At 36.4% G+C, this 24,795-nt stretch overlaps 1 protein-coding gene across 4 annotated transcripts in view; it reads right to left on the reverse strand.

Moving 5' to 3' along the window:
- PRKG1 (protein kinase cGMP-dependent 1) overlaps positions 1-24,795 on the reverse strand; it is a 1,472,222-nt gene that overhangs the window by 186,834 nt on the left and 1,260,593 nt on the right. Inside the window, exon 1 of one of the 4 annotated variants that reach the window (XM_088842112.1) lies at positions 3,827-4,224. The exons of the other annotated variants lie outside the window; for them this stretch is intronic. Coding sequence (XP_088698238.1) covers positions 3,827-3,912 — 86 coding nt within the window. The 5' untranslated portion in view covers positions 3,913-4,224. Of the gene's footprint in view, positions 1-3,826; positions 4,225-24,795 lie in introns of those variants that run through there. 4 annotated transcript variants of the gene reach the window in all.

Here is a 24,795-nt window from a genome sequence, read left to right on the forward strand (position 1 = left end):
CTTGTTCAGATTAAGCTTTATGTCTTAATCTTTCTTAATCTTTTCCACTTGGGCTCTGGCATTTTTATAAAAAGTATTCTTCAGGCTTTTATATCATCAGTTTCTCTTATGGCATTGCTTTTCCATTTCTGTTTTTTATTGGTTATTGCTACGAAAGAAAAAACCTATTGAAATTTGTATATTTGTAATCTGCATACCATACAAAGTTCTCTTCTTATTCTAGAACACTTCCTAACACCATACACCAAAATAAACTCAAAATGGATTAGAGAGCTAAATGTAAGACCAGAAACTATAAAACTCTTAGAGGAGAACGTAGGCAAAACACTCTCTGACATAAATCACAGCAGGATCCTCCAAGACCCACCTCCCAGAATATTGGAAATAAAAGCAAAAATAAACAAATGGGACCTAATTAAAATCAAAAGCTTCTGCACAGTAAAGGAAACTATAAGCAAGGTGAAAAGACAGCCTTCAGAATGGGAGAAAATAATAGCAAATGAAACAATTGACAAAGAATTAATCTCCAAAATATACAAGCAGGTCCTGTAGCTCAATTCCAGAAAAATAAATGACCCAATCAAAAAATGGGCCAAAGAACTAAGCAGACATTTCTCCAAAGACATAAAGATGGCTAACAAACAATGATTCTAAAATTTCTATTACAGTCTCTTTAGTTCTCATTGTGATCCTCCCAGTGTCTCCCCAACAACCTCTTCCTTCTAGCCAAACTGGTCTCCTCCCAGTGACTGAACACCTCATTTCCTTGTCATCTGTTCTTACCACACCTTCCCTAAGCCTAGGAACTTCCTCTCCAGTTCCTTGACCAGCTCACAACAGGTCCCCCTGGCTCAGTGATGCCATGCTGAATTAACTAGACTGAATTCCTTGTTTGTCTGTTCTCATGGCCCAAGGTACCTCTCCATACAAGTACTTGTCACAGTTTACAATTTACACATCTATTTGCATGGTCACTTAGTTCATGTCTCTACCCTCCTTTCACTAAATGTTATGAGGGAAGGGTCGATGGCTAGTTTTGCTCCCGATTTTATCCTGATTGGCTGGCACATAAGAGGTGCTTAGTAAGTATATGGTCCAGGAATCTTGAACCCTTGGGAAGAATAGAGTTCAGGCTTTGGAGTAACACTGTCTTGGTTTTACAAGACAGGTGAAACCCTCAATTTCCTTGTCTATAAAAATGAGAAGGATAACAGTGCCAATTTAATGATCCTAAATGCAATAAATATGTTTATCACAATGCCCAACATATAGAAAGCAATGGTTCTGCCATTCATTACCTCTAATTTTTCTCATTCACCAATACTATCATGTCTGTCCTTGTGGAGATGCTGTCTGGTGTTTTATGAAAGATTACTACCCAAGAACAAAGTGAGTTTTTCCTATCCCATAGAAATAGATAACATAATTTAGAGTCCATTATCACTTTTGAGTAGGAATTTTTGGTAAAGTGGGCAAAACAGACAAATCGTCAATAATGGACATGAGGTACCTCATAAACTGCTTGATTAACTGCTTAGGAGATAGCTCATGGCAGACTATGTTACTACAAATAGCTGCCAGTGTGTGTTTTTTTTTTTTAATCCACCACAACTTTATAAAAAACGAATTTTAGCTGAAATATGCTTCTGCCTTAACAAATTAAAATTGTCCACAGTCTTTAAAACTATGACATATACAAAATAACACTTTATTTTGAACAAAGTCTTCTATGTATATAAACTTTAAAATATGCTTTCACCACAAGTGTCCAACATTTAAAATTTTTATCATGTTATCTGGTCTACATTGGATATACTTTCAAAAATGGATGCTATTTCCTTGCAACAGAAAGGAAATAGATATATATTTTAAAATGCAAATGAAGAAAAATCAAACATCAAGAGTGACATAGTTGATCGAAACTGAAAATATTTTATTTTCAAAAAGGAAAATGTGTAAAGTTATAGCCTATAGTCAGGTTCAGCACCTAGTAATGTGATGTATCAAAATTTAGAAAGAGATGTGCAACATGGCGAATAAACAACACAGCGTATTAAAGAGTTTGTTATAACATTTGCTATTTATTGAGTATCTGGCTCAGTGGTAAAGAATCTGCCTGAAATGCAGGTGATGTGGGTTTGATACCTGGGTCAGGAAGATCCCCTGAGGAAGGAAACGGCAACCCACTTTAGTATTCTTGCCTGGAAAATCTCCTGGACAGAGGAACCTGGTGGGCTCCAGTCCAGGGGGTTGCAAAAGAGTCAGATACAACTTAGTGACTAAACAAGAAATATCAGGAAACATATTAAATAATTTGCACAAATCTCAGTTAATACACATAACAGAGGGTATTTCATCTGAAATTTACACATGGGAATATATGTAATACACCAAAATACAGACATAGCTAATGAGTTGCTGTTCTGAAATTTGAACAAAGATCTGTCTGGTCCCAAAGTTCATGTTCTTTTCTCACCAGTTCACTACCTATACCCTCTGCTATAAGATTTTAAATTAACAACTACCCTAAATTCATTCTAATGCTTAGAATGACATCTAAGCAGTAAGCACTCATGACTTTCTGTCCATCATTATAAAATTATATTTAATTATTAATAAAGCAGCATTAATACGTTGTTAATGGGTGCTCAACTGCAAAGCTAAACCAATAAGCCAGTTTGAGTCTCATGTTATTAGAACTCCTATCTATAGTTATGTCCTAACCCTGCTTTATAACAATGTTATATAACAATAGATAGTCATTCAACACCAAGTTCATTCAGTGCCAAATTCCTATTGCCATTACACTGTTATTGCATTTCTACTATTAAGATAGATGTTTAATGCCACCATGCTTGTCTATGCAAGTGTCTGGAAATGCCATCCCTGTATACCCAAACAGTCTGCTCCTGTGACAGAACAATGCCATCTGACATAGTATTGACATATATTCATCCCCTATTTTATGAGATATTGTAGAAACTTCTGATAAGAATATAAGCCAATACTATGATTTACTGTGTGTGTTTATTTCCTTTATCGGGCCAAGGACTAAAGTAAAAGCAAATATCCTTTGGACTGAGACATGAAATATTAAATACTCATATAACAGAAAGCTCCTAATAGCTCCATGTTGTTATGAAACTTGTATCTATCCATACATAGCTGTTATGATACTGGTTTCACACAGAACATCTACCAGTGTCTCAGAGGCTTCATGTAATATTAGTTTAGACATGCAGAAAAGGACAGAAGGGGAGAAAAGAAGAGAGAGGGAGATGGTGTGATTTAAAAAAAAACAAAACTGAGCATTCTTTCAGTTTTACTTTTTGGCATCTCAGGGTATTTGATAATTTCTAATAGACTAATACATGATTCTTTGAAAATACATTGGCACAAGATAATTTTATAAAAAGAATTATAAGATAATATCTAACATATTTAAAACTTGCACAAACACACATTGCCTCTGAACACAGCATACTTTTTTATATAGGAAGTAAAGGCACGTGTATCTACCTAACAGTCCAGGTCTAGCATGCATGTTGTCTTTAAAAATAAAAATCTCATATTCATTTATTTCTGTACTTGTATATTAGTTTATTTCAGCATGACAATAACTATGAACAACTGCAGAAGTAGCTACTGTTCGGCAGATTAATAGATATTACGCAAATTTGCCATGGATTAATGAACAAAGCTGTGAGGTTTAGTAGTGTTCTTTTCTTAAGCATTTTTGGAGGAGTTAGAAATTCCTTTCAATGAAATCATAGAGCATGAAAAATTATCCCCCAATAGTTGCAAATACAGTTTTCTGTGCACTGACTCGGATAGTCTTTGAACTTCATCACTGGAATCTTCATCATCGCTGTATCCCAGTGTAGAGTCACTGTCAGTATCTGAATAATCCATAGCACGGGTTTACATTGACTCTTCTCTTTCAGAAGCAATTCTCTTGTGTCTCATGGCCGCTAGGAAACTCTATAGTGCATTGATATATCTCTGAGAACAAACACAGAGTGTGTGAGGCCAAAGCAGAATGTAGTTCACGCAAAGTAACTGTGCCAGCAGGGGCTCTCCCTTTTCAGCTCTAGAGCAATGTGACTGCTGTCATCAGAGTCCTAGCATTCCCTCAGTGCCAGCCTTGACGGAAATTGACACTTCTCCAATAGCTCATGAACTTAAGGCAACTGTGGGTCAGAGCCCTTCATTCTCAGTCAAGTGCATCAGGCAGTGTCCATAGTTACATTTAGGACAAAATAAATCCTTGTCATCTCAAAATCAAGGGCAATCTTACTATAACACGGAGGATATTCAAAACAGATGGGCTATGAAAAGCATCAAAGAGTCACTTGAAATTAGACTTTGAATTAATTATGAACTAGAATTGTAGAATTTGTGGGAAGTTCAGCTCTGCTATTCGAAAGTTTGGTTCCTGAGCAGATAAGTATTGTGAGGGAAAAAAAAAAAAAAAGCTGAATCAGGTCATTCACTGACTCTACTTCCTACTATTATCCCAACATGATCTGTAAGTCAAACACTCCCAACATGTCTTCTTACCAAGCTTGGCATAGAGTTAATAACCAATGAATGTTAACTGTCATCACTGTCACGTTAAGATCCTCTGACATCTAGAAGACACGATACTCTTTTGCATATAGTTTCTCTCATGAAATCTTTTCTAAATTTCTATAATAAACCTGTCTCCCAATTGTTTTCAGACACTACCTTTTCAGTCTGTTTTCCTGAATCCTCTTGGTTCACTAGAAAACTGGTGTCTCTCCAAAATTCTATTTTTGGCCTTTTCATTGCTCTAACTTTTCTTATTAGGGAAATCTCTATGGCATCAGCTGTTAGTTTTGTATTAATGACTTCTAAGTCTTAATTTCTATGTTTACTTTTCTTCTACTGGACACCCTTGTCTAAAAGTTCCATTGCAACCTTGAATTCAAACCTAACTCATTTTCTTTTAACCGTAAAACCACTGTTTTCCTTGCGTTTCCTATCTTGGCAAATGACATCACCATTCTTATATTTACTGAGCCTCAAAAGATTAGATTCTTTTTTTTTTTACTCTCTTTTCTCCATCATTGGCTCTGATTGATTATGCTGGTTCTATCTTTGCCTTTTCTCTTATATCCATTCTTCCTTTGCATTCTCAGAGCCACTGCTTTACTTTGGGCTATCACCATCTCTACCCTGGAATGTTGATCTGGCCTTATAACTGATCTCCTTGCCACCACACTCTCCCTTCTCTAAGCCACATCTCATTTTGCTGTACATTTCCAAATATAAGTCCAGTCATGTCAACTCTTTGCATGAGAATTTTCAAAAGAATGAAGTTTCTACACTTCATTTAGAGTCTGAGGTCCTCCACCAATTGACCTATGATCTTTCCAGGCACTATACAGACTATCCTCTGCAGCACCTACAGCAAATAACTGTAAAATATTTAAAATATGCCAGCTCTCACCTTCATTCTTATACAAAGATGGCTCCTCCAACAACCCTCTATTCTAGTTCAAACTTTTATCAATGCAGAGTTCCATGATCTTTCATTAGCATTTTCAAGATGGAAAAATCCACAAAAGAAATATATCTACAAATTAATTATAGAAATATATATACATATAGTTAAACCAACAAAAAAGAGAGGAAATAGAAAAATACTATAATGTCACCCGGCAGGAGATAAAGTTTAACACCGTTGTGAATATCTTTTAAAAAACTTTATTATTCTTAAGTATTCATATTTTTTCATGAATATAATAAGTCACTATTTACTTTAACAAATATTTACTGAAGGCTATTATATTCTAAATGTATGAATGCTATGGCCCAATAAGGACGGAAGTTAAATTAGTAAGCAAATGTATAATTGAATATGCTGATCAAATAGCATGCAAACAGAGATATTAATAATAATAGGTAGGACATCATCTAGCAATTAAGATGACAACCTTTATGAGGACATTAAAAATTAAGACCCACTCCCAAATGAGTTTACTTAGCAAAATGACTCAGGAGATGTATTTTCTATGGGAAAAAAAACTTATATGCAATAGCCCTGGAGTAGGAAACAGCTGCTGCTGCTGCTAAGTCACTTCAGTCGTGTCCGACTCTGTGTGACCCCGTAGACGGCAGCCCACCAGGCTCCGCTATCCCTGGGATTCTCCAGGCAAGAACACTGGAGTGGGTTGCCATTTCCTTCAATGTGTGAAAGTGAAAAGTGAAAGTGAAGTCACTCAGTCATGTCTGACTCGTAGCGACCCCATGGACTGCAGGCTACCAGGATCCTCCGTCCATGGGATTTTCTAGGCAAGAGTACTGGAGTGGCTTGCCATTGCCTTCTCCGAGGAAACAGCTACTATAAAACAAATAAGTTTGGAATTCAGGGATTGAGGAAAAGAAGGCAGGGACCACGAGAAACCAGAAAGGAAAGCAGGAACCCCCATCCATATCCTGTAGACTAGTTCAAGGATCTACTTTTCAAAAGAGACTAAGTGAAACTTTTTTCCTTTAACATATTAATAAAATCTTAAAAATTAGTTGGAAATCACAAGCTTAGAGGAAACAATTAGTATGAAATAAAATGTCAAGGAAACAATTTTAGATGAATATTTTTAAAATGCTGACATCCTTTCCACTTACTAAAGTAAATGTTAATGTATGGAAATCTGCACGTTAAAGAATATATCTAAACAGAAAATATGATCTCTATCCCTTAGAACCTTGTACAATATAGGAGTAATGAAACAAACAAATACATAAAAATCAGTGTATTATCAGGAATATTGACCAACTCATGACAAAGACTTGAGTTTATACTCTATACACTAGTTAGAATGTTCCCAATGCAGTCTCTGGTTTTTCATTGATAACAGAGACTTATGACATGAGCTCAAAGAGGATGTTTCTCTAGGCAGAACATCTATAAGTAAAGTAACTCCACTTCATTCTTTCTGGTAACACAGGTGGATATTTCTATTCACTGTATTATCTCACTTTCTGAGAGAATGCAAATCCTTTTGGATCTATACCCATGGAAGGTCACAATAAATGAAGTTATGAATTTGAAAGAATTCAATTTTCACATTCCTTCTTCATATTACTTCTGCTGGGATAATGGCATAATGAATTTTTGATGTGACTTATGAACTCTGCATTCTGTGGCATGATTCAATAACAATGAACATAGACATTTATTAGGTTCAACCAAAGAAATTGCTGTTTTTCCAGGTTAAGATGGCCAATTATTGGCAATTTCATGTTCCAACCTAATACATGGAATTAGTGAAAGTGAAAGGGGATATAAAACAATAACAGAAGAATATATATTGCTGTTTCTTTTCTGCTGTGCTCCCTATGTGACATAAACTGAACTGACTTCAATAGTAATCTGTATTGTTTCCATATTCCATACGTAAATCCTCTGAATGTTGACATGATTGATGGTTCTTGTTCTTCCATCTAATCATTAAAGATAATTCTCTGTCCATTCCAACTAGGATAAGAAATAACCATAGAAGAAATTCTGAGTCTTAGTGTTTTGTTGTTGTTATTGCTAGAGTAAAAATGATATTTACTTTGTGCTCTGGTTTCAAATATTAAACTCTTCGGTAAAGTCTGACAAATTTAAAGAATGTCTCCTTGAGTGTATTTTATGGAGAGAAAGAAGAGCTTATTGTTCTCATTTTTCCTTGTTATTATTTTATCAGTTGTTTAGAAGTACAGATTTAGATATTATATTGCCATTATTTTCTCAGGGGTCTATTTGGTCTATTTTTGGATGATTTACAGGTATCATCATCTAAGAGGAAAAATAAAGAATTTTATTCTAATAAAATAGAAAAAACTTAAACCTGGAGTATAACATAATAGATGTTCTGTTCATTTACTCAAATCAAACACTCTCTTCTTAACACTATGTGTCTTCTTATTTGAACCATACTTCAAAATATAATATGGATTAAGATAAATCTAATCAGTGTCTTATCTTTTCAGATAGTGATGCATGTAATTTTGTAACATAACTGGGCAAACACAGTTTGAATTTTGGGTGAAGACATTAGGAGAATCAAATCATTCCATGGTGTTTCATGGGTCATAAATACTTTCAAGAATAAAATAATTCATGGTATATCCCTTTTCATTTCCAGTGTATTCGATAGAGCTAAAAAATGATTCTTCAATTTTTCATATTTTTAAAGTACAGGAAAGAACATATTCAAATGATGACTTAGAAATGATGTACCAGTAAACTTCAACTGATGCATGTTTGAAATGAATGTTGATTTCCTTGGTCACATATTTCAAAGGATTGTTGCCTTTTTAAAGTGCCTTCAAGTCAGGCAGGAGTGTGTCCTTTCCTATAAAGAATTCTAGACAACATGCCAGAAGAGTGTCTCCTATTTCTGGTTCTATTGCCAACTTTAGTGAGTGACCTTGAGAAAATGACTCTGTTTCATTTTTCAGATATGAAATGGAGATTGAAATCACTGCTCTGTTATCTTCTATAATTTGTTTTACCAACATGGACACTTTTTAAAAGATCAAATTATCATGGTTTTCAATGCTCCTGAGACAATTCATCCCAAACCCAAGGATATTTCTTTAGATGAAAAAAAAAAAGGGTATTATCAGCCTGCAATTGTGATCTACCCTCCAAATATGTAAGTGGCATATTATGGTATTAATTTTCATATTAACATTTTTTATCCAAGACTAAAATGTATTTTCACATAGAAATCAGACGTGTTCACTTGAAATAATAGTCTCATAGTAAGAAGTCAAGGATTATGTAATAATTATGAAATTGTATATTGATTGTTAAAATTTATATTGAAATTTTACTTGGGCTCTTTCAGGGAAGAGAAATACCTAAAATTTTAAAATAGGGTTAAACTGTTAAAGATCACATTCTTTTGATACTCATTTATCAAATATTTGCATTATTTTAATAAATAACTAGGTCTCTAAACAAAATTCTTTAGTGATTTTAGAATTCAATTAATCTAATGTACTATAATTTCATCTACAGCAAATATTAACTTTGAATAAAAAATAAACAGAAGAAACAATGGATAAAGAAAGGAAAGTTATGGCTATATGTATAATAAAGCCAATTTGAATAAAAAGTGCTAAGGTCAAACCACTACATACAGTCAAAACTCCTACAGTTGGCATTGGTTAGATAAAGCAAACTGGGTATGAAATTTATTAACTATATATACCAATTTTTACCAAAAAAAAATATCTATTAGCCTTGCCATACCTGCCCAGCAGGTGATTTAACATATATATATATGTTATATATGTACACACACACACACACACACACACACACATATGTTATTGAGAATATAAAAAACCGATCTTCAATTAAAAGATGAGGAAATGACAAGGGTAGTTAATAGACAAGAAAGAATTCTTAAACATATGAAAATATGCTACATCTTAGAGTAAGAGACGTGCAAATGCATGTAGACAATTCAGCTTTGTGTAACAGTTCAGCACTATTTTTCAAATATTTTTCTTATTTATCTCACATATGTATTCATAGTTTTGGATAATAATGATAATAACAGGATGTTACAACAGCACTGTGTGTAATGTTGGGAATAACCTAAATACCTACCAATGTGGAACTGATTACATAAAATTTTCTACATTGATGCAAGGGAATATTTTAAAAATGAAAAGAACTGAAGAAAACCTATATGAATGTGATCTCCAGGATATCTTTAGTGAAAAGACTATAGTGGAGAACCATGTGTACATACTTTCATTTTTGTAAAATAAACACACACACAAATAAGCATCCATTAAAATGCATGAACTACTTTAAGTTGCATTATTTTATATCCAGGGAAGAGAATGTATGATTAAAGGGTAGAGGAAAGATGGAAATTACTTTTGTAGCTTTTGAATTTTATACTATGTACTTGAATTACTTGCCATAAAATAAATATTTTTAAAAGTAAATATATGAAGTAATAGAAATTGACTCTTACAAGTAATTTCTGGGCAGAGAGACTGCGGAGGTCCTTTACTCGTTTGGAAGGCCTGGCCTGAACTGAGTGCATGGTTAGCTATTGTCCATTGCTGTACCACCCCTTAACCCTCACCCCAAAGTCATCCCCAGCCAGCAGAGCTGGAGTTACCTTACACTGGCCCAGTCTGATCACACTGAAAAGATAGCAGCTTTGTAGATGGAGCAAGTAAAACGCTTGACACAGGATCCTCCAGTGTCACTTCAGCACTGCCTTTTGCTCCATTTTCACTGGTAGCAATTATAGGGACTAGATGACAAATAAGGAAGGTATTTTTTGAGCAGGGACATCTGCTTTTTAACACCTTTAACCACAGTTAGGTTGACATTTTGGAGCTCTTAAAATGTTACTGATTCTATTTGTACATAGAAAACATTCCATATAGGTATCCATTTATGTATATAATAATATTTATATTTAATATTGCTTTGGGATTGTATTTTTAATATACCCACTAGCGATTGGGGGACACATTTTCTCTCCCTGAATATTTTTCATAATTTGTTATTGTCATTATTTTATTATTATAGCATGTCTAATCTCAATAGAGTCTATTCACTCTTGTTTACCTACTAAGAAACCATCATAACTTCCATGTTTCTTCTATTAATCTGTAAAGCACTTAAGGATTAAGCTATCTCTTAATAATGATGAAGTCCCTCTGATAACATTAAAAAAGTATTTCAAAGTGCAGTCAAGGGTTTCAGATCATATTCATGAAAATTTCTACTATGGCTCACTCTAATCTGAAAACTGCATAAATTAATAAAAATGGTTTCTTGTTTAATAGAGAAAAGAATGATATTCATTCATCCATTCATTTATTCATAAAGTAGGGTTTCCTGATTTAAGAAATAAAAATACAGGGCATCCAATTTACTTTGAATTTCAGATAAATAAATTTTTTTACCATGAGTGTCCTATGCAATAATATACTTGTAGTAAAAAAAAAATCATAGTTTGTCTAAAATTTGAATTAAATAGTATCTTGTATTTTACATGGCAATCCTGAATAAGTTTCTAAATATAGACTCTGAGCCAGGTGCTATCCTAGGTGCTGGGTATATAGAGGTGCAAATAACTAAATCTTTGGCTTCCAAGAGTTTACAATCTAGTGGGTAAAAAGAAAAAAGAAATATATAATGCAGTATGATTGGAGTATCAGAGGTGTGAAGAGAGTGACACAATCACATGGGAATGCTCCAAATCTGACTGGAAGATGGAGTTGGGGAGGAGCATGGATTGATGGTGAGGAGGATCATGGCAAGCTACTTGAAGAGGTGATTCTTCAGATAAGAACTGTTGTGCATGTAGAAATTTGTCAAAAGAGAGAGTGAGGTGGTCCTGTCACAAGGAATAGCTTGTGGAAAAGCATAAGGAAATCTTGCATGGAGGGAACAGCAAATACTTGATAATGCTTGAAACCTTAAGAGCAAAACATAGAGAATTGAGGCTAGCAGGATTGAAACAGGAGAAATTATAAATGGCTGTATATTGACTATGTGTCTGTTTGTGTGCTCAGTCATATCTAACTCTTTACAACCCCTGAACTGACTGCCAGGCTCCTCTATTCATGGAAATTTCTGGGCAAGAATATTGGAATAGGCTGCCATTTCCTACTCCCGGGGATCATCCCCACCCAGTGATTGAACCCAAGTCTCTTGCATCTCCTGCATTGTCAGGTGGATTTTTTACCACTGTGCCACCTGGGAAACCTTACAGGATACTATTGACTATATACATGTCTTTAAAAATTCAACAGATTTCTTTATCACAGCTGTTTGCTATTTAGACAAAGTTAATAGCGACAATGTTAGAATCACCAAGAAGTCTTCCTTGATTCATATTACCCTGTTGCTCTCCTTATTCCCTCTATTCAACATGACCATGATACTTCAGTTTGCATGACAGTTATTGATGGATACCAGATGTTTAGAAAACAGTTCTTTAGTTGGCTTTTGTTTCTGGGCCCTGTAGAATTGACTGTGCATCCACTCTATATTTCACCTGCTATACACTGTTCAGGACAAATGCCCCATGAATGCGGAGGCACTTGGTGCACTGAGCATTGCCTTTACCATTAAAAAGAAATCTTTAATCGAGCATATACTGTGTTAAGAGCACTAGGGAGGCAGGTAGCAAAATACATATGGTAACAGAGTCAGGTCATCTATACAACAGCTATGGCACAAAGGAAACAGACCAAAAGTTTTAGATCCATTGATACTTGGGAGATGCATTAATTATTGAACACTTTTCTAAGCCAGGTTTTTGCTGCTTAAAAGTGAAATCTCAATAATACCATTGATCTGGGAGTTGGTGATGGATAGGGAGGCCTGGCATGCTGCAAAGAGTCAGCATGGGGTCCATGGGGTCCATGGGGTCGCAAAGAGTCAGACATGACTAAGCAACTGAACTGAACTGAACTGATAGGGTCAGAAAACTCCCTGGCCCCAAATGAGCCAGCAGCCAGCCTGTTTTTATATAATTCTCAAGGAATGAACATAGGCATGAAAAAATTTTACACTGTTAAACAGGACTGTTTAAAAAAAAAAAGCAAAAACAAGCAAAGAATATGTTAAGAGACCATATGTGATATGCAAAGCCTAGAATATTTACTATCTGGTTCTTTACAGAAAAAGTTTGCCAATTTCTAAATAAATGAAGTAACTGAAGCTTAGAGAGATTCAAGAACTCTCCTAGAGTTCATACAGTTAAAAAGTGACAGATATGGATCTTAAATCAGATTAATCTTTTCCCAGTGTACATATCCTTTCCACTGATCATGTTATATTCTGATCTTGGAAATATCTATCCTTGCAAATTCTGAAGCTATGGTCCACGGCTGTTATTCTGCAGGCTGTGTTTCCCTCGACCATCCTAGTGGGCTAACAGGATAGGCGTGAAGTCACTTTCACCTACCCCCAAGTCCACTGCTATATGAAAAACTGCCCCGCCACTCCCTTTCATTCTGGTGACTTTATGCATTTAGATCCCTAGGGCAGACAATCTAATCAAACTCAGGTGTTTAATTAATGTAATCTGGGCAGTAACACAAATGGAATCTACACTGCAACCAATTACTTAGCAAATCAACAATCTTCACTTCATCTAAATGGCTCAAAAGAAAATGCTTGATAAATAGCATCTGTAGTTTAATAAACCGTCATTACTACTTGATCAATTTTTAAAGATCTCATAGCAAATAATCTGCTAATTGAATAATGTCTTAATGGAATTTTAAGGGATTAAGATTATTAATAATCATAAGGTATCGAGTGGTTTTAATTAGGTGCAGCTACAACACAAGGCTGGCATCCTTCAGTTCCTATATTCAGTCAATGACAAAATTGAGAAATAGATCTTATCTCACTAACAGACAGTCATAGCTAGTATTTTGATCAATGGAGCAGAACAGTTAGTTATCATCCCATGAGACATATGCTGTATTATTTTACCTATTCTGCCCTCAAGTTTATGGGTTGATTCCTTTATGAATAAAGCTGCCAAATCTGCTTTTCTACTTTGAAATGCATTTAAAGGCTTAGTGTTATTCTTTCCCCCTTCTGTCCTTCTTTCTCTCCCCCACTCTATCCCTTTTCTTATTTCCATCCATTCATTGACCAATCCATCCATCTCTCCATCCATTTACTGTGACCAACATGTGTAAGAAAAACATTATGTGCGATGACAGATACAGCAATATATAATGCACAGTCCTTATTCTCAAGAAATGTATAGTTTAATAAAGGCAAGTAGGAGAGGTTGGAAACAAACATTTAATTCATGCAAATGATAGATTAGCAACTATGCAAATAATTTTATTTAACAATTGGTAATATTTATTGAGAGATCACCATATACCACACACCAGTTTCTGTGATAGTGAATTACACTTTAGAACTTCATCTTCACAACTATGGTATAATTTGTTACTATTATATTTCCCATTTTAACAGATGAACAAACTAAGGTGAAGAGAGATTAAGCAATTTTCCCAAGGCTGTAAAGTTGACGAATGCAGAACAGGGATTCAAATTCAGATAGTCTGACCACATGTACTACATGCTATACTTCTTCTAATACAAATTATCACAAATGATCCTCACAACAATCTATAATAGATACATTTTTGTGTTTCTTCTCAGAGCATCATCTAATATCCTTTACTCTAAGCCCATCCATGTGAATGTTTGTTAACACTTTCCTTTGTCTTTAGACTCTTATGCTCATAGCTGCTTGGTGATCAGTGACCACAGTCAACAGGCTATTTTTGACTGACCCTGATTGAATGGTTTAATCAGATTCTCTTTTGGGGAAACTGAAAATCAAGGATACTTGTAACTGTGAACAAGTAGGAGCTCCAGTTTAGGAGGAGAAAACAGGGTTGCTAAGAGAAAGACTGAAAATATGTACAGAATAGCTGAGATCAGAGAGAGAATCCTGCGTGTTTTAAATGGGTTTCTTGGCTGATCATTAAAGTTTGGGGTAGGTTCAAGGACCATTGAGTCCATAAAATAGCTCATCCCTCCAATATGGTCTCTTCTGAGTCAGACAAGGAGGAATATGTTACTTTGCTACTAAAAATTAAAAGAATTACGATTATGCATAAGATCCATTTATCTTATCTCCAGTTATCAGATGGGGGAAATTGAAGTTCCAGGAGTTTTTATGAGAAGCACAAACATAATAATAATACAAGGGAAAAAATGTAAATCTCACAAGTTAAGAACATACGAAGCAACCTGGAAGGAAGAGAAAGAAACTTCATGTAGGTAGAAACCCCAGGAATGGCTTTGTAAAAAGAGGAGATATTAACCAGGCATTAAAATATTGATAGAACTTGGTTTTGCAATTATAGAAGATAGTGTTCTAAACAGAGGGGACAATATGAATGATGGAGTGTGTTGAAAACTTCAGCTTCACAGGAACCAAGGTGGATGGAGGGCATTTGGAAAAGTCAGCCAGAACGGCAGGCTGGGGCCAGATTGTAACAGAGAACACTAAGAGGTGAAGTGCCTGTATTTTAATTAATTGTTTAAGGGTATGTAGGTGTCATGATCCTAAGCCTTAAGAAAATCCTTCTAGCCATGTCAAGTAGCACGTGAGAATAAACAAAATATGGAAAGACCACTTGGGAGTTGAACAAGAAGACAGAAAGAGCTTCAAGAAGTAACTGCTTTAGATTTATGATGTCATTGTTAACAAGTGAGCAGGTGAATGGTCTACCTGAATAGAGCTCACCATCAATATCCACCCCCAAAAGCCAAACAGAATTCTCCATCACACGCCTATAGCATTAGAGAATGTGGATAATTATATAGCTATATGGACCACCAACACCAAATATGTTGGAAGAACACACAGACCATTCCTGTCCCTGGAATGGTTAGAATTAGGGTTGAGGTTACTCTTTTCAACCACAAAACATGTGTCTAGGCAGAAGGCAGGGGAAGAGTCAAACGCAAAAAAGCAAGATATAATAAAATGGTATGGCCAGACACAGAGGAGAGCTGCTGATGCCATTAAGTTTGAAAACATTTTATCACAGCCTTCCTGGAAGAACTTATGGTTGAATTGGGCCAGAGGTGGTGGGAAGTGAAGAAGGTGTGAAAATGGACAGGCATTTTAGTCAGAGAGGAACATGTGAGCAACAGTTGAAAACAGTAGAGAACCTATAAACACATCTGTGTTTTTGGAGCACTAAAGAAAGAGCCGGGAAGTAATGAGAGAGCAGGGTGGAAGGGAAGCAGAAGGCAGATCACAGAAGCACCTAGAGAGAGGTCCAAATGACTTAGCATGAGATAAAAGTAGTGAATTCTCAAATAACACTGTGTAAGTGACTCCAGGAAACTTTTTAGCATGAAGGCATTTCACCTTTATCCTCAAGAACAAACTATTTATATCTAGAGAAAGTCTAAAATTAGATAGGATGAAAACATTCCCATTGACATACACAAAAGAGATCATCTGTCAGCAACCAGCTCCCTGAATTATATTTAAAACATCTCTTAGTGTCAAAGGAATAGGGGTTAAGACATGAATACCTACCATCTTTGCTAAGAGATTTTAATAAGAATAGAAAAACATGACTACACACAAACACACACACACCATCTTTTGTTATCTACAAATCCTATAATCCTGGGTAAGGGTGCCAACAGAGGTTGTTATTACACTGCAAAGGAAGCAGAACTGTTAAAACAATGTTATTAGCATAATATCTGACAATTTCGTGCATGTATCAGGCACTGTGGATGCACTGTAAATAAACTGCCTCAAAAAGATGTATCAAATTACCAAACATTTTCCCTACCACTTTCTCCCCGCTTCCATCTGCAATATTTGATATTGTATGACATAAAGAGTGTGGGTATCAGAGTCCAATATGCTCAGTTCCAGACTCCATTAGTTATATATCTTCAGATAAGCTGTAATACTTAACCTTGCTGGACCTGCATTTGCTTATCTGTAGATATCTATAATATCTATATTGTAGGGTGATAAGATTTAATGAGAGGATCTAAATGAAGACCTCTGGGACAACTCTAGCATTTGCTAATATTAGTGCACATTACTTGGCCAAGCTTGCTTATGTACTTTTCAGTCCAATGGAACATACTTCTCTTTGGACATTTGCCTTTGTTGGCTAATTCAATTTTCATAAGAAGATGGCAAGCCTCCCGACCTCCAGAACATGCAGTTCAGCACATAACTGATCACATGAGGCAGCAACACTGTACATATGGTGGGCTAGTTGTTGCAGGGTGAGACCAGCCAGCAGTGTGGATAAATCATGCTGCTTTTGAGCAATGCTGAATCTGTTGATATTTTATGACCTCTGCACTTTTGCTGGGAAGCACAGCTCCAAACTATGACACAGTTTTAAAAGACATTCCAGACCTCCCAGAACAGACGGTTGTTCTGATTCCATGCTCCTTTCCTATCTGTTCCCTATTCCCACATATTCTGTTCCCTTTGGCCTCAATTTCTAAGTATATTTTCCCTAATATTGATCTTTCTTCCTTCCACTTTCCACATTTCTAAAAACAAAATCTTATGTAAAATGGGCACATTCTCAACAGCTTACATAAACAGAGCTCTGCTGGGTAGGCAAATTCAACTCAAAATTGTTACTCTAAAAGCTGTTTAGTGCTTCTGTCATGATTAACAGATGGCACATCTCGACCCTGCTTTTTTGCTCCAAAGGGGAATGGCAAAGGCATTAAAAGTGGGCAGTAGTAGGGTATCAGACAGAAGCAGAGCTGACAGGAAGCACCATCCAAAGCCAAGTGAAGCTCTTTGGCACTGTTGTATGTAACCTACGTAGAGGAGTTGTATTATTATTATTACTGTACTGTTGTTGTTTTAAGAAGACATTAAGTCTTTTAGGGATAAAATAGGGATTTATTTTGTATCTAAATAAATGGTGAAAATGTCAGTTGCTCAATCATGTCTGACTCTTTGAGACCCCAAGGACAATAGCCTGCCAGGCTGCTAGTTCATGGAATTCTCCAGGTAAAAATACTGGATTGGGTAAACATTTCCTTCCCAGGGGATATCCCCAATCTAGGAATCAAACCTGGGTCTCCTGCATTGCAGGCAGATACTTTACTGTCTGAGCCACCAGCAAAGCCCTAAATAATTTGTTGTTGTGTGCTAGGTCGCTTCAGTTGTGTCTGACTCTTTGTGACCCTATGCACTGTAGCCCACCAGGCTCCTCTGTCCATGGGGATTCTCCAGGCAAGAATATTTTAGTGGGTTGCCATGGTCTTCTCCAGAGGTTCTTCCCCACACAGGGATCAAACCTGTGTCTCTTGTCTCCTTCATTGGCAGGTGGGTTCTTGACCATTAGCGCCACCTCAGTTCAGTTCAGTTGCTCAGTCGTGTCCGACTCTTTGCGACCCCATGAATCACAGCACACCAGGCCTCCCTGTCCATCACCAACTCCCGGAGTTCACTCATGTCCATCGAGTTGATGATGCCATCCAGCCATCCCATTCTCTGTCGTCCCCTTCTCCTCCTGCCCCCAATCCCTCCCAGCATCAGAGTCTTTTCTAGTGAGTCAACTCTTCGCATGGGGTGCACAAAGGATTGGAGTTTCAGCTTTAGCATCAGTCCTTCCAATGAACACCTAGGACTCATCTCCTTTAGGATGGACAGGTTGGCTCTCCTTGCAGTCCAAGGGACTCTCAAGAGTCTTCTCCAGAACTACAGTTCAAAAGCATCAATTCTTGAGTGCTCAGCTTTCTTCACAGTCCAACTCTCACATCCATACGTGACCACGGGAAAAACCATAGCCTTGACTAGATGGACCTTTGTTGGCAAGGTAATGTCTCTGCTTTTTAATATGCTATCTAGGTTGGTCATAACTTTCCTTCCAAGTAGTAAATATCTTTTAATTTCCTGGCTTCAATCAGCATCTGCAGTGATTTTGGAGCCCAAAAAAATAAAGTCTGACACTGTTTCTCTGTTTCTCCATCTATTTCACACGAAGTGGTGGGACCAGATGCCATGATCTTAGATTTCTGACTGTTGAGCTTCAAGCCAACTTATTCACTCTCCTCTTTCACTTTCATCAAGCGGCTTTTTAGTTCCTCTTCAATTTCTGCCATAAGGGTGGTAACATCTGCATATCTGAGGTTATTGATATTTCTCCTGGCAATCTTGATTACAGCTTGTGCTTCTTCCAGCCCAGCATTTCTCATGATGTACTCTGCATATAAGTTAAATAAGCATGGTGACAATATACAGCCTTGACGTACTCCTTTTCCTATTTGGAACCAGTCTGTTGTTCCATGTCCAGTTCTAACTGTTGCTTCCTGACTTGCATACAGGTTTCTCAAGAGGCAGGTCAGGTGGTCTGGTATTCCCATCTCTTTCAGAATTTTCCACAGTTTACTGTGATCCACACAGTCAAAGGCTTTGGCATAGTCAAAGCAGACATAGATGTTTTTCTGGAACTCTCTTGCTTTTTCCACGATCCAGCGGATGTTAGCAATTTGATCTCTGGTTCCTCTGCCTTTTCTAAAACCAGCTTGAACATCTGGAAGTTCAGGTTCATGTATTGCTGAAGCCTGGCTTGGAGAATTTTCAGCATGACTTTACTAGCGTGTGAGATGAGTGCAATTGTGCGGCAGTTTTGAGCATTCTTTTGCATTGCCTTTCTTTGGGATTGGAATGAAGACTGACCTTTTCCAGTCCTGTGGTCACTGCTGAGTTTTCCAAATTTGCTGGGATATTGAGTGCAGCACTTTCACAGCATCATATTTTAGATTTGAAATAGCTCAACTGGAATTCCATTACCTCCACTAGCTTTGTTCGTAGTGATGCTTTCTAAGGCCCACTTGACTTCACATTCCAAGATGTCTGGCTCTAGGTCAGTGATCACACCATCGTGATTATCTTGGTCATGAAGATCTTTTTTGTACAATTCTTCTCTGTATTCTTGCCACCTCTTCTTAATATCTTCTGGTTCTGTTAGCTCCATATCATTTCTGTCCTTTATCGAGCCCAAATTTGCACGAAATGTTCCCTTGGTATCTCTAGTTTTCTTGAAGTGATCTCTAGTCTTTCTTATTCTGTTGTTTTCCTCTATTTCTTTGCACTGATCACTGAGGAAGGCTTTCTTATCTCTCCTTGCTATTCTTTGGAACTCTGCATTCAGATGCTTACATCTTTCCTTTTCTCCTTTGCTTTTTGCTTCTCTTCTTTTCACAGCTATTTGTAAGGCCTCCTCAGACAGCCATTTTGCTTTTTTGCATTTCTTTTCCATGGGGATGGTCTTGATCCCTGTCTCCTGTACAATGTCACGAACTCCTTCCATAGTTCATCAGGCACTCTATCTATCAGATCTAGCCCCTTAAATCTATTTTTCACTTCCACTGTATAATCATAAGGGATTTGACTTAGGTCATATCTGAATGGTCTAGTGGTTTTCTCTACTTTCTTCAATTTAAGTCTGAATTTGGCAAGAAGGAGTTCATGAGTTGAGCCACAGTCAGCTCCCGGTCTTGTTTTTGCTAACTGTATAGAGCTCTCCATCTTTGGCTGCAAAGAATAATCAGTCTGATCTCGGTGTTGACCATCTGGTGATTTCCTTGTGTAGAGTCTTCTCTTGGGTTGTTGAAAGAGGGTGTTTGCTATGACCAGTGTTAGCGCCACCTGGGAAGCCCTAAATAAATGGTATGTGTTCACTAATTTCCTTTCTCCAGATGACCAGGAGGTCAAATCATATATTTTTCCGATCAAGAAAATAAAACAGAAAAATAAGCCCATTGTATACTTATCTGGTTTGATAGAAACATTTTTAGAAGCTACAGCTATCCTATTAGGAAAACAGTGAAGTAGGAAAACAAAGGAGTATCTCAAAGTTATGTTCAGGAAAATAACATGGTTTCTAGAATCCACCTACTATCACTCTGAATTTCTTGATCCTGTTCCTAGCCACTTTCCCTCTGGGATTTGTGATGACTTTCTGAATTACAAGTTTGTATTACATACTCACTAACTCTATCCTTTTTCCTCAAATATAATATAAAATTTCACTTTAGACACCTCTGGTATCATTACGAAATGGAAAGTGTTAGTCTCTCAATTGTGTCCAAGTCTTTGCAGCCCCATGGACTGTAGCCCACCAGGCTCCTCTGTCCATGAAGTTCTCCAGGCAAGTATACTGGAGTGGTTAGCCATTTCCTTCTCCAGGAGAATTTTCCTGACCCAGGGATCAACCTGGGTCTCCTGCACTGCAGGCAGATTCTTCACCATCTAAGCCACCAGCTACCTGAGAAAAAAATTATGTAAATGGATTATGTATATGTTTGAAAGGCAACTTTTCATAAACTTTAACCTGTAAAATGGGCCAGCGCCAAACTTTAGATTTAGAACAATATAGTAAATACAATTGAAAGAAAAATAGACCAGTTGTTCTTTTGCCATGCTTATTTATAGTAGAAGGAAAAAGAAATGATTAGCCACATCACAAATGACGAAGCAAAATCTGATCCACTAGGGTAGTGATATTTGGACCAACTCCTAAGCAAACCACATCTAGGCATCTTTGCCAGGGCATTGTTTGAAGATGAAACACGGACTAGAGTGTTTCTGTATCATCATGGTGGACATTGCAGGGGTCAGACAGAGATCTCTGAAAACAGTTATTTTACCAGCTATTATAGGGATTATAATTGGTTACCTCTTGCATGTCTATGACTTCAGTGATATAATTTCATTTTGCTAATGGATATTTCAACATCTAAATTCTCTTCAAGAGTTCAAAAAGAAAGACGGCATGTAAGAAGGAATATATATGAAATCAGAAAAACTCAGTATTTTGTTACTTTCCATACTAGTTCCAGGATATCAGGCTAGCATTCAAACTCTGAACCTTCACCTCCCCTCTGTAATATAAGGTTAATACATACAAATATTTAGCTGGTGTGTATGCATGTGTGTATAATTAAAAAAAAAAAAACAGGAATGTTCTAAAATAACCACGAGAACCCAGACATGTGCAACAATTAGGTAGATCCATGCTATACTGTGGAAATTTACTCATTTTGTAATACATTTTTATTGTTTTGATATAGTCTAGGTGATTTGACAGCCATATTCTACTTCACATGGTAAATCGTATTTTCTATCTTACTTATGGTTTCCAAGTTGGATTAGCAATAAGCAGCAGAATTTTCTAAGGCAATGGCACCCCACTCCAGTACTCTCGCCTGGAAAATTCCATGGATGGAGGAGCCTGGTAGGCTGCAGTCCATGGAGTCGCTAAGAGTCGGACACGACAGAGCGACTTCACTTTCATTTTTCAGTTTTATGCATTGGAGCAGGAAATGGCAATCCACTCCAGTGTTCTTGCCTGGAGAATCCCAGGGACGGGGATCCTGGTAGGCTGCCATCTATGGGGTCGCACAGAGTCAGACATGACTGAAGTGACTTAGCAGCAGCAGAATTTTTGAACTGACAAATAATACCCAAAGGCAAGACTGGAAAGCAACACACTGATGATGAAAATCTATGGCCAACAGACTCCCAAGTCCTGAGCTTCATTATTTTACATAATAAGAAGTTACCAAAACATTGTCATGTTGTTAAACAGCTGCTATTTTTAAGATCGTTTCGATATTTCCCAGACCAGCTATTTAGAATATTGAGATAGGAGATAAAGTGCAACATTTTAAAAGTTCAAGTGATTATTTATAGAGATTATTTTGAAAAATAAATAATAATCTTGTTCATGACATTGTAAATACTTGGAGACACTCTGGAGGTTAGAGAAAGTTTCCCAAATAACTCTCGCTGCTCTGCAGGCTTTACATAAAAATGTCATTTCTCAAACTCTCCAACTCATTGGAGAATTTAAAATATTTAACAGTTTAATTTTGTTATAAATCTAATTTCTTAAATGCTGTTTAGCAATTAAAATACAACAGAACAGAGAAAAAAAGAAGCTGTGAATACTTAGGAAGACACAGCTGTGTCTTTCCCAATGGTTTAAGTCTTTATCTAAAATGCACTGCTTTATAAAAGAAGATTTTTGAGGTAATCCTTCCATTGATTTTCAGTGACTTGAGGGAGCTGAGCAGGTATTTCTATTTTTAGGTAAACTCTTGCTCTGGTCATTTTATTGGCTGGGAATTGGCTACCCTTGTGTATCAGTTGCAAAATTTTCACACTCTGCTACTTAATTGTATTCTCTCTCTGCTTCCAAGACCTCATTCAAATTCAGTTTCTCCAAAGATACTTTTCCCAACTCCTCTGATCCATGCTGGCTTTGCGAGTATCAGGACATCTCATGACATCTAAAGACAATGTGAGGGGACTTCCCTAGTGGTCCAGTGGTTAAAACTGTGCTTTCACTATAGGGGGCATGGGTTCCATCCCTGGTCAGAGAACTAAGATCTCGAATGCCCCACGGCATGGCCAAAAATTTAAAAAAATAATAAAGATAACACAAGGTTTCTTAACAATACACGAGTTAATGTGACAAAATTTGGTGTGCAAGTAATTTGTTACTAATAATAGCTAAAAGGTTGTTGTTCAATCACTCATTTCTGGCTGATACTTTGCAGTCACACAGACTGCAGCATGCCAGGCTCCTCTGTCTCCTGGAGTTTGCTCAAATTCATGTCCATTAAGTCAGTGATGTTATATAACCTTCTCATCCTCTGCCTCCCCATTCTCATTTTGTCTTTGTTCTTTCCCAACATCAGGGACTTTTCCAATGAGTCGGCTCTTTGGATCAGATGAAAGGTACTTTTGAAATTTAATTTTAAGGATACATAGACTAGAATAGCTTCAGGATCATTTTGATAATAAAGACACTCTCATTAGGTGTTTTTACATTGGCTTTCCTGAATGAAAAGAAATGGAAGAAATAACCAGGAACTACCATAACTCAAAATTTATTCTACAAACCTTAATGCTTCTCACTAGGGCCATCTATAAATTGTGCCACAGGAGAAAAAACAAAACAAAACTTAACAAAACAAAAACTATGAAGTTCTGACCTAAACTACACAATTTAGAACTTGCTAACCTGCTGTATTATGCTACTCCTTAAGGATTTACTATATGTAAGTTATTTCTCTTAGTAACCTGTGAGTTTCTGGAGGAAGATAGTTTCAAATATAGCAATTAAAAATACAGATTTAGAAAAAGTTACATGGGAAAACTTTATACTAAGAAAATTCACTGTTTATCTGATATTCACATGTAACTGGATGTCCCATGTTTTATCTGGCAACCTTAGTTAAGAAACAAGTCATACTGATGGATTTTTTTTGTCTCCAACATGCTTAGTTCCATGCTGGACCCCTAGTAGTTTGGAGACTCTATTATTTCACTGCTATTTTAAAAAGAAATATTGAAACACAGACAGACAAACAATAGTGAATGTTCACCTCTCTGGATGATTTCAAAGTTCGGAACTAAAAGAAGAGCTCAGGGCTCTAGTCTACCCTCTGTTGCAATTCTGCATAGTACTCTGCTACATGCTGCAAAGCCACAGATAACTTAATGACATGACTGATACCTTAATTCCACATGGCACCTCAGGCTTATTATCTCATTCTTACCACAACTTAAGTTTCAAAACAGATCAAGTCTACCTCTCATCAACTTCCTGAAAGTGTTCAAGAAGAACCAACCGTAAACCACAAATGATTCAGAAGCCTAAAAATATTAATATGGAGTGTTTTTATATGCACTGTAATTTCTTTCTTCTGCAATTGAAGACAATTTAGATACAGACATGTGTTTCTTCCTGTTGGTAATAAAGGAAAGCTATTGTCTCTTAACTTCACTAAACAATAAAACAACATTCTACTTTGCATATAAATTTGATGAGTTCCTCCTTATATGATTTTAAGAAAGCATAAATGAGAAAAACTTTTTACTGGTTCTTAAAATAGCAACTGTGCAGCCTCCATTTAGTTATCCATGGTGATTTTTGTCAAACTTAAAAAAAAATATCAGTATGAATTAAATGAAAGTGGATACGACCTCTAGTCAAGTGAAATTAAAAATATATTTAGATTTTCATAGTCTTCCTGGAAAGCAAAGAAGAATATTACATATTTGTGGTTGGATTCTGAAATTCAAGAGCTCACAAATAGGTATATAGAAGAATTAAACTCCAAAAAGGTTGATATACTTTAATTTTATCAAATTTGTTACTATTAACAGAGTGGTGGTAAATTAAGTGAATAATGAATATGATGACCTATCTCAGGTT

Source organism: Moschus berezovskii, chromosome 12, assembly GCF_049115385.1.
Source record: "Moschus berezovskii isolate FMDL1 chromosome 12, NW_MosBer_1.0, whole genome shotgun sequence".
Lineage (NCBI taxonomy): Eukaryota > Metazoa > Chordata > Mammalia > Artiodactyla > Moschidae > Moschus > Moschus berezovskii.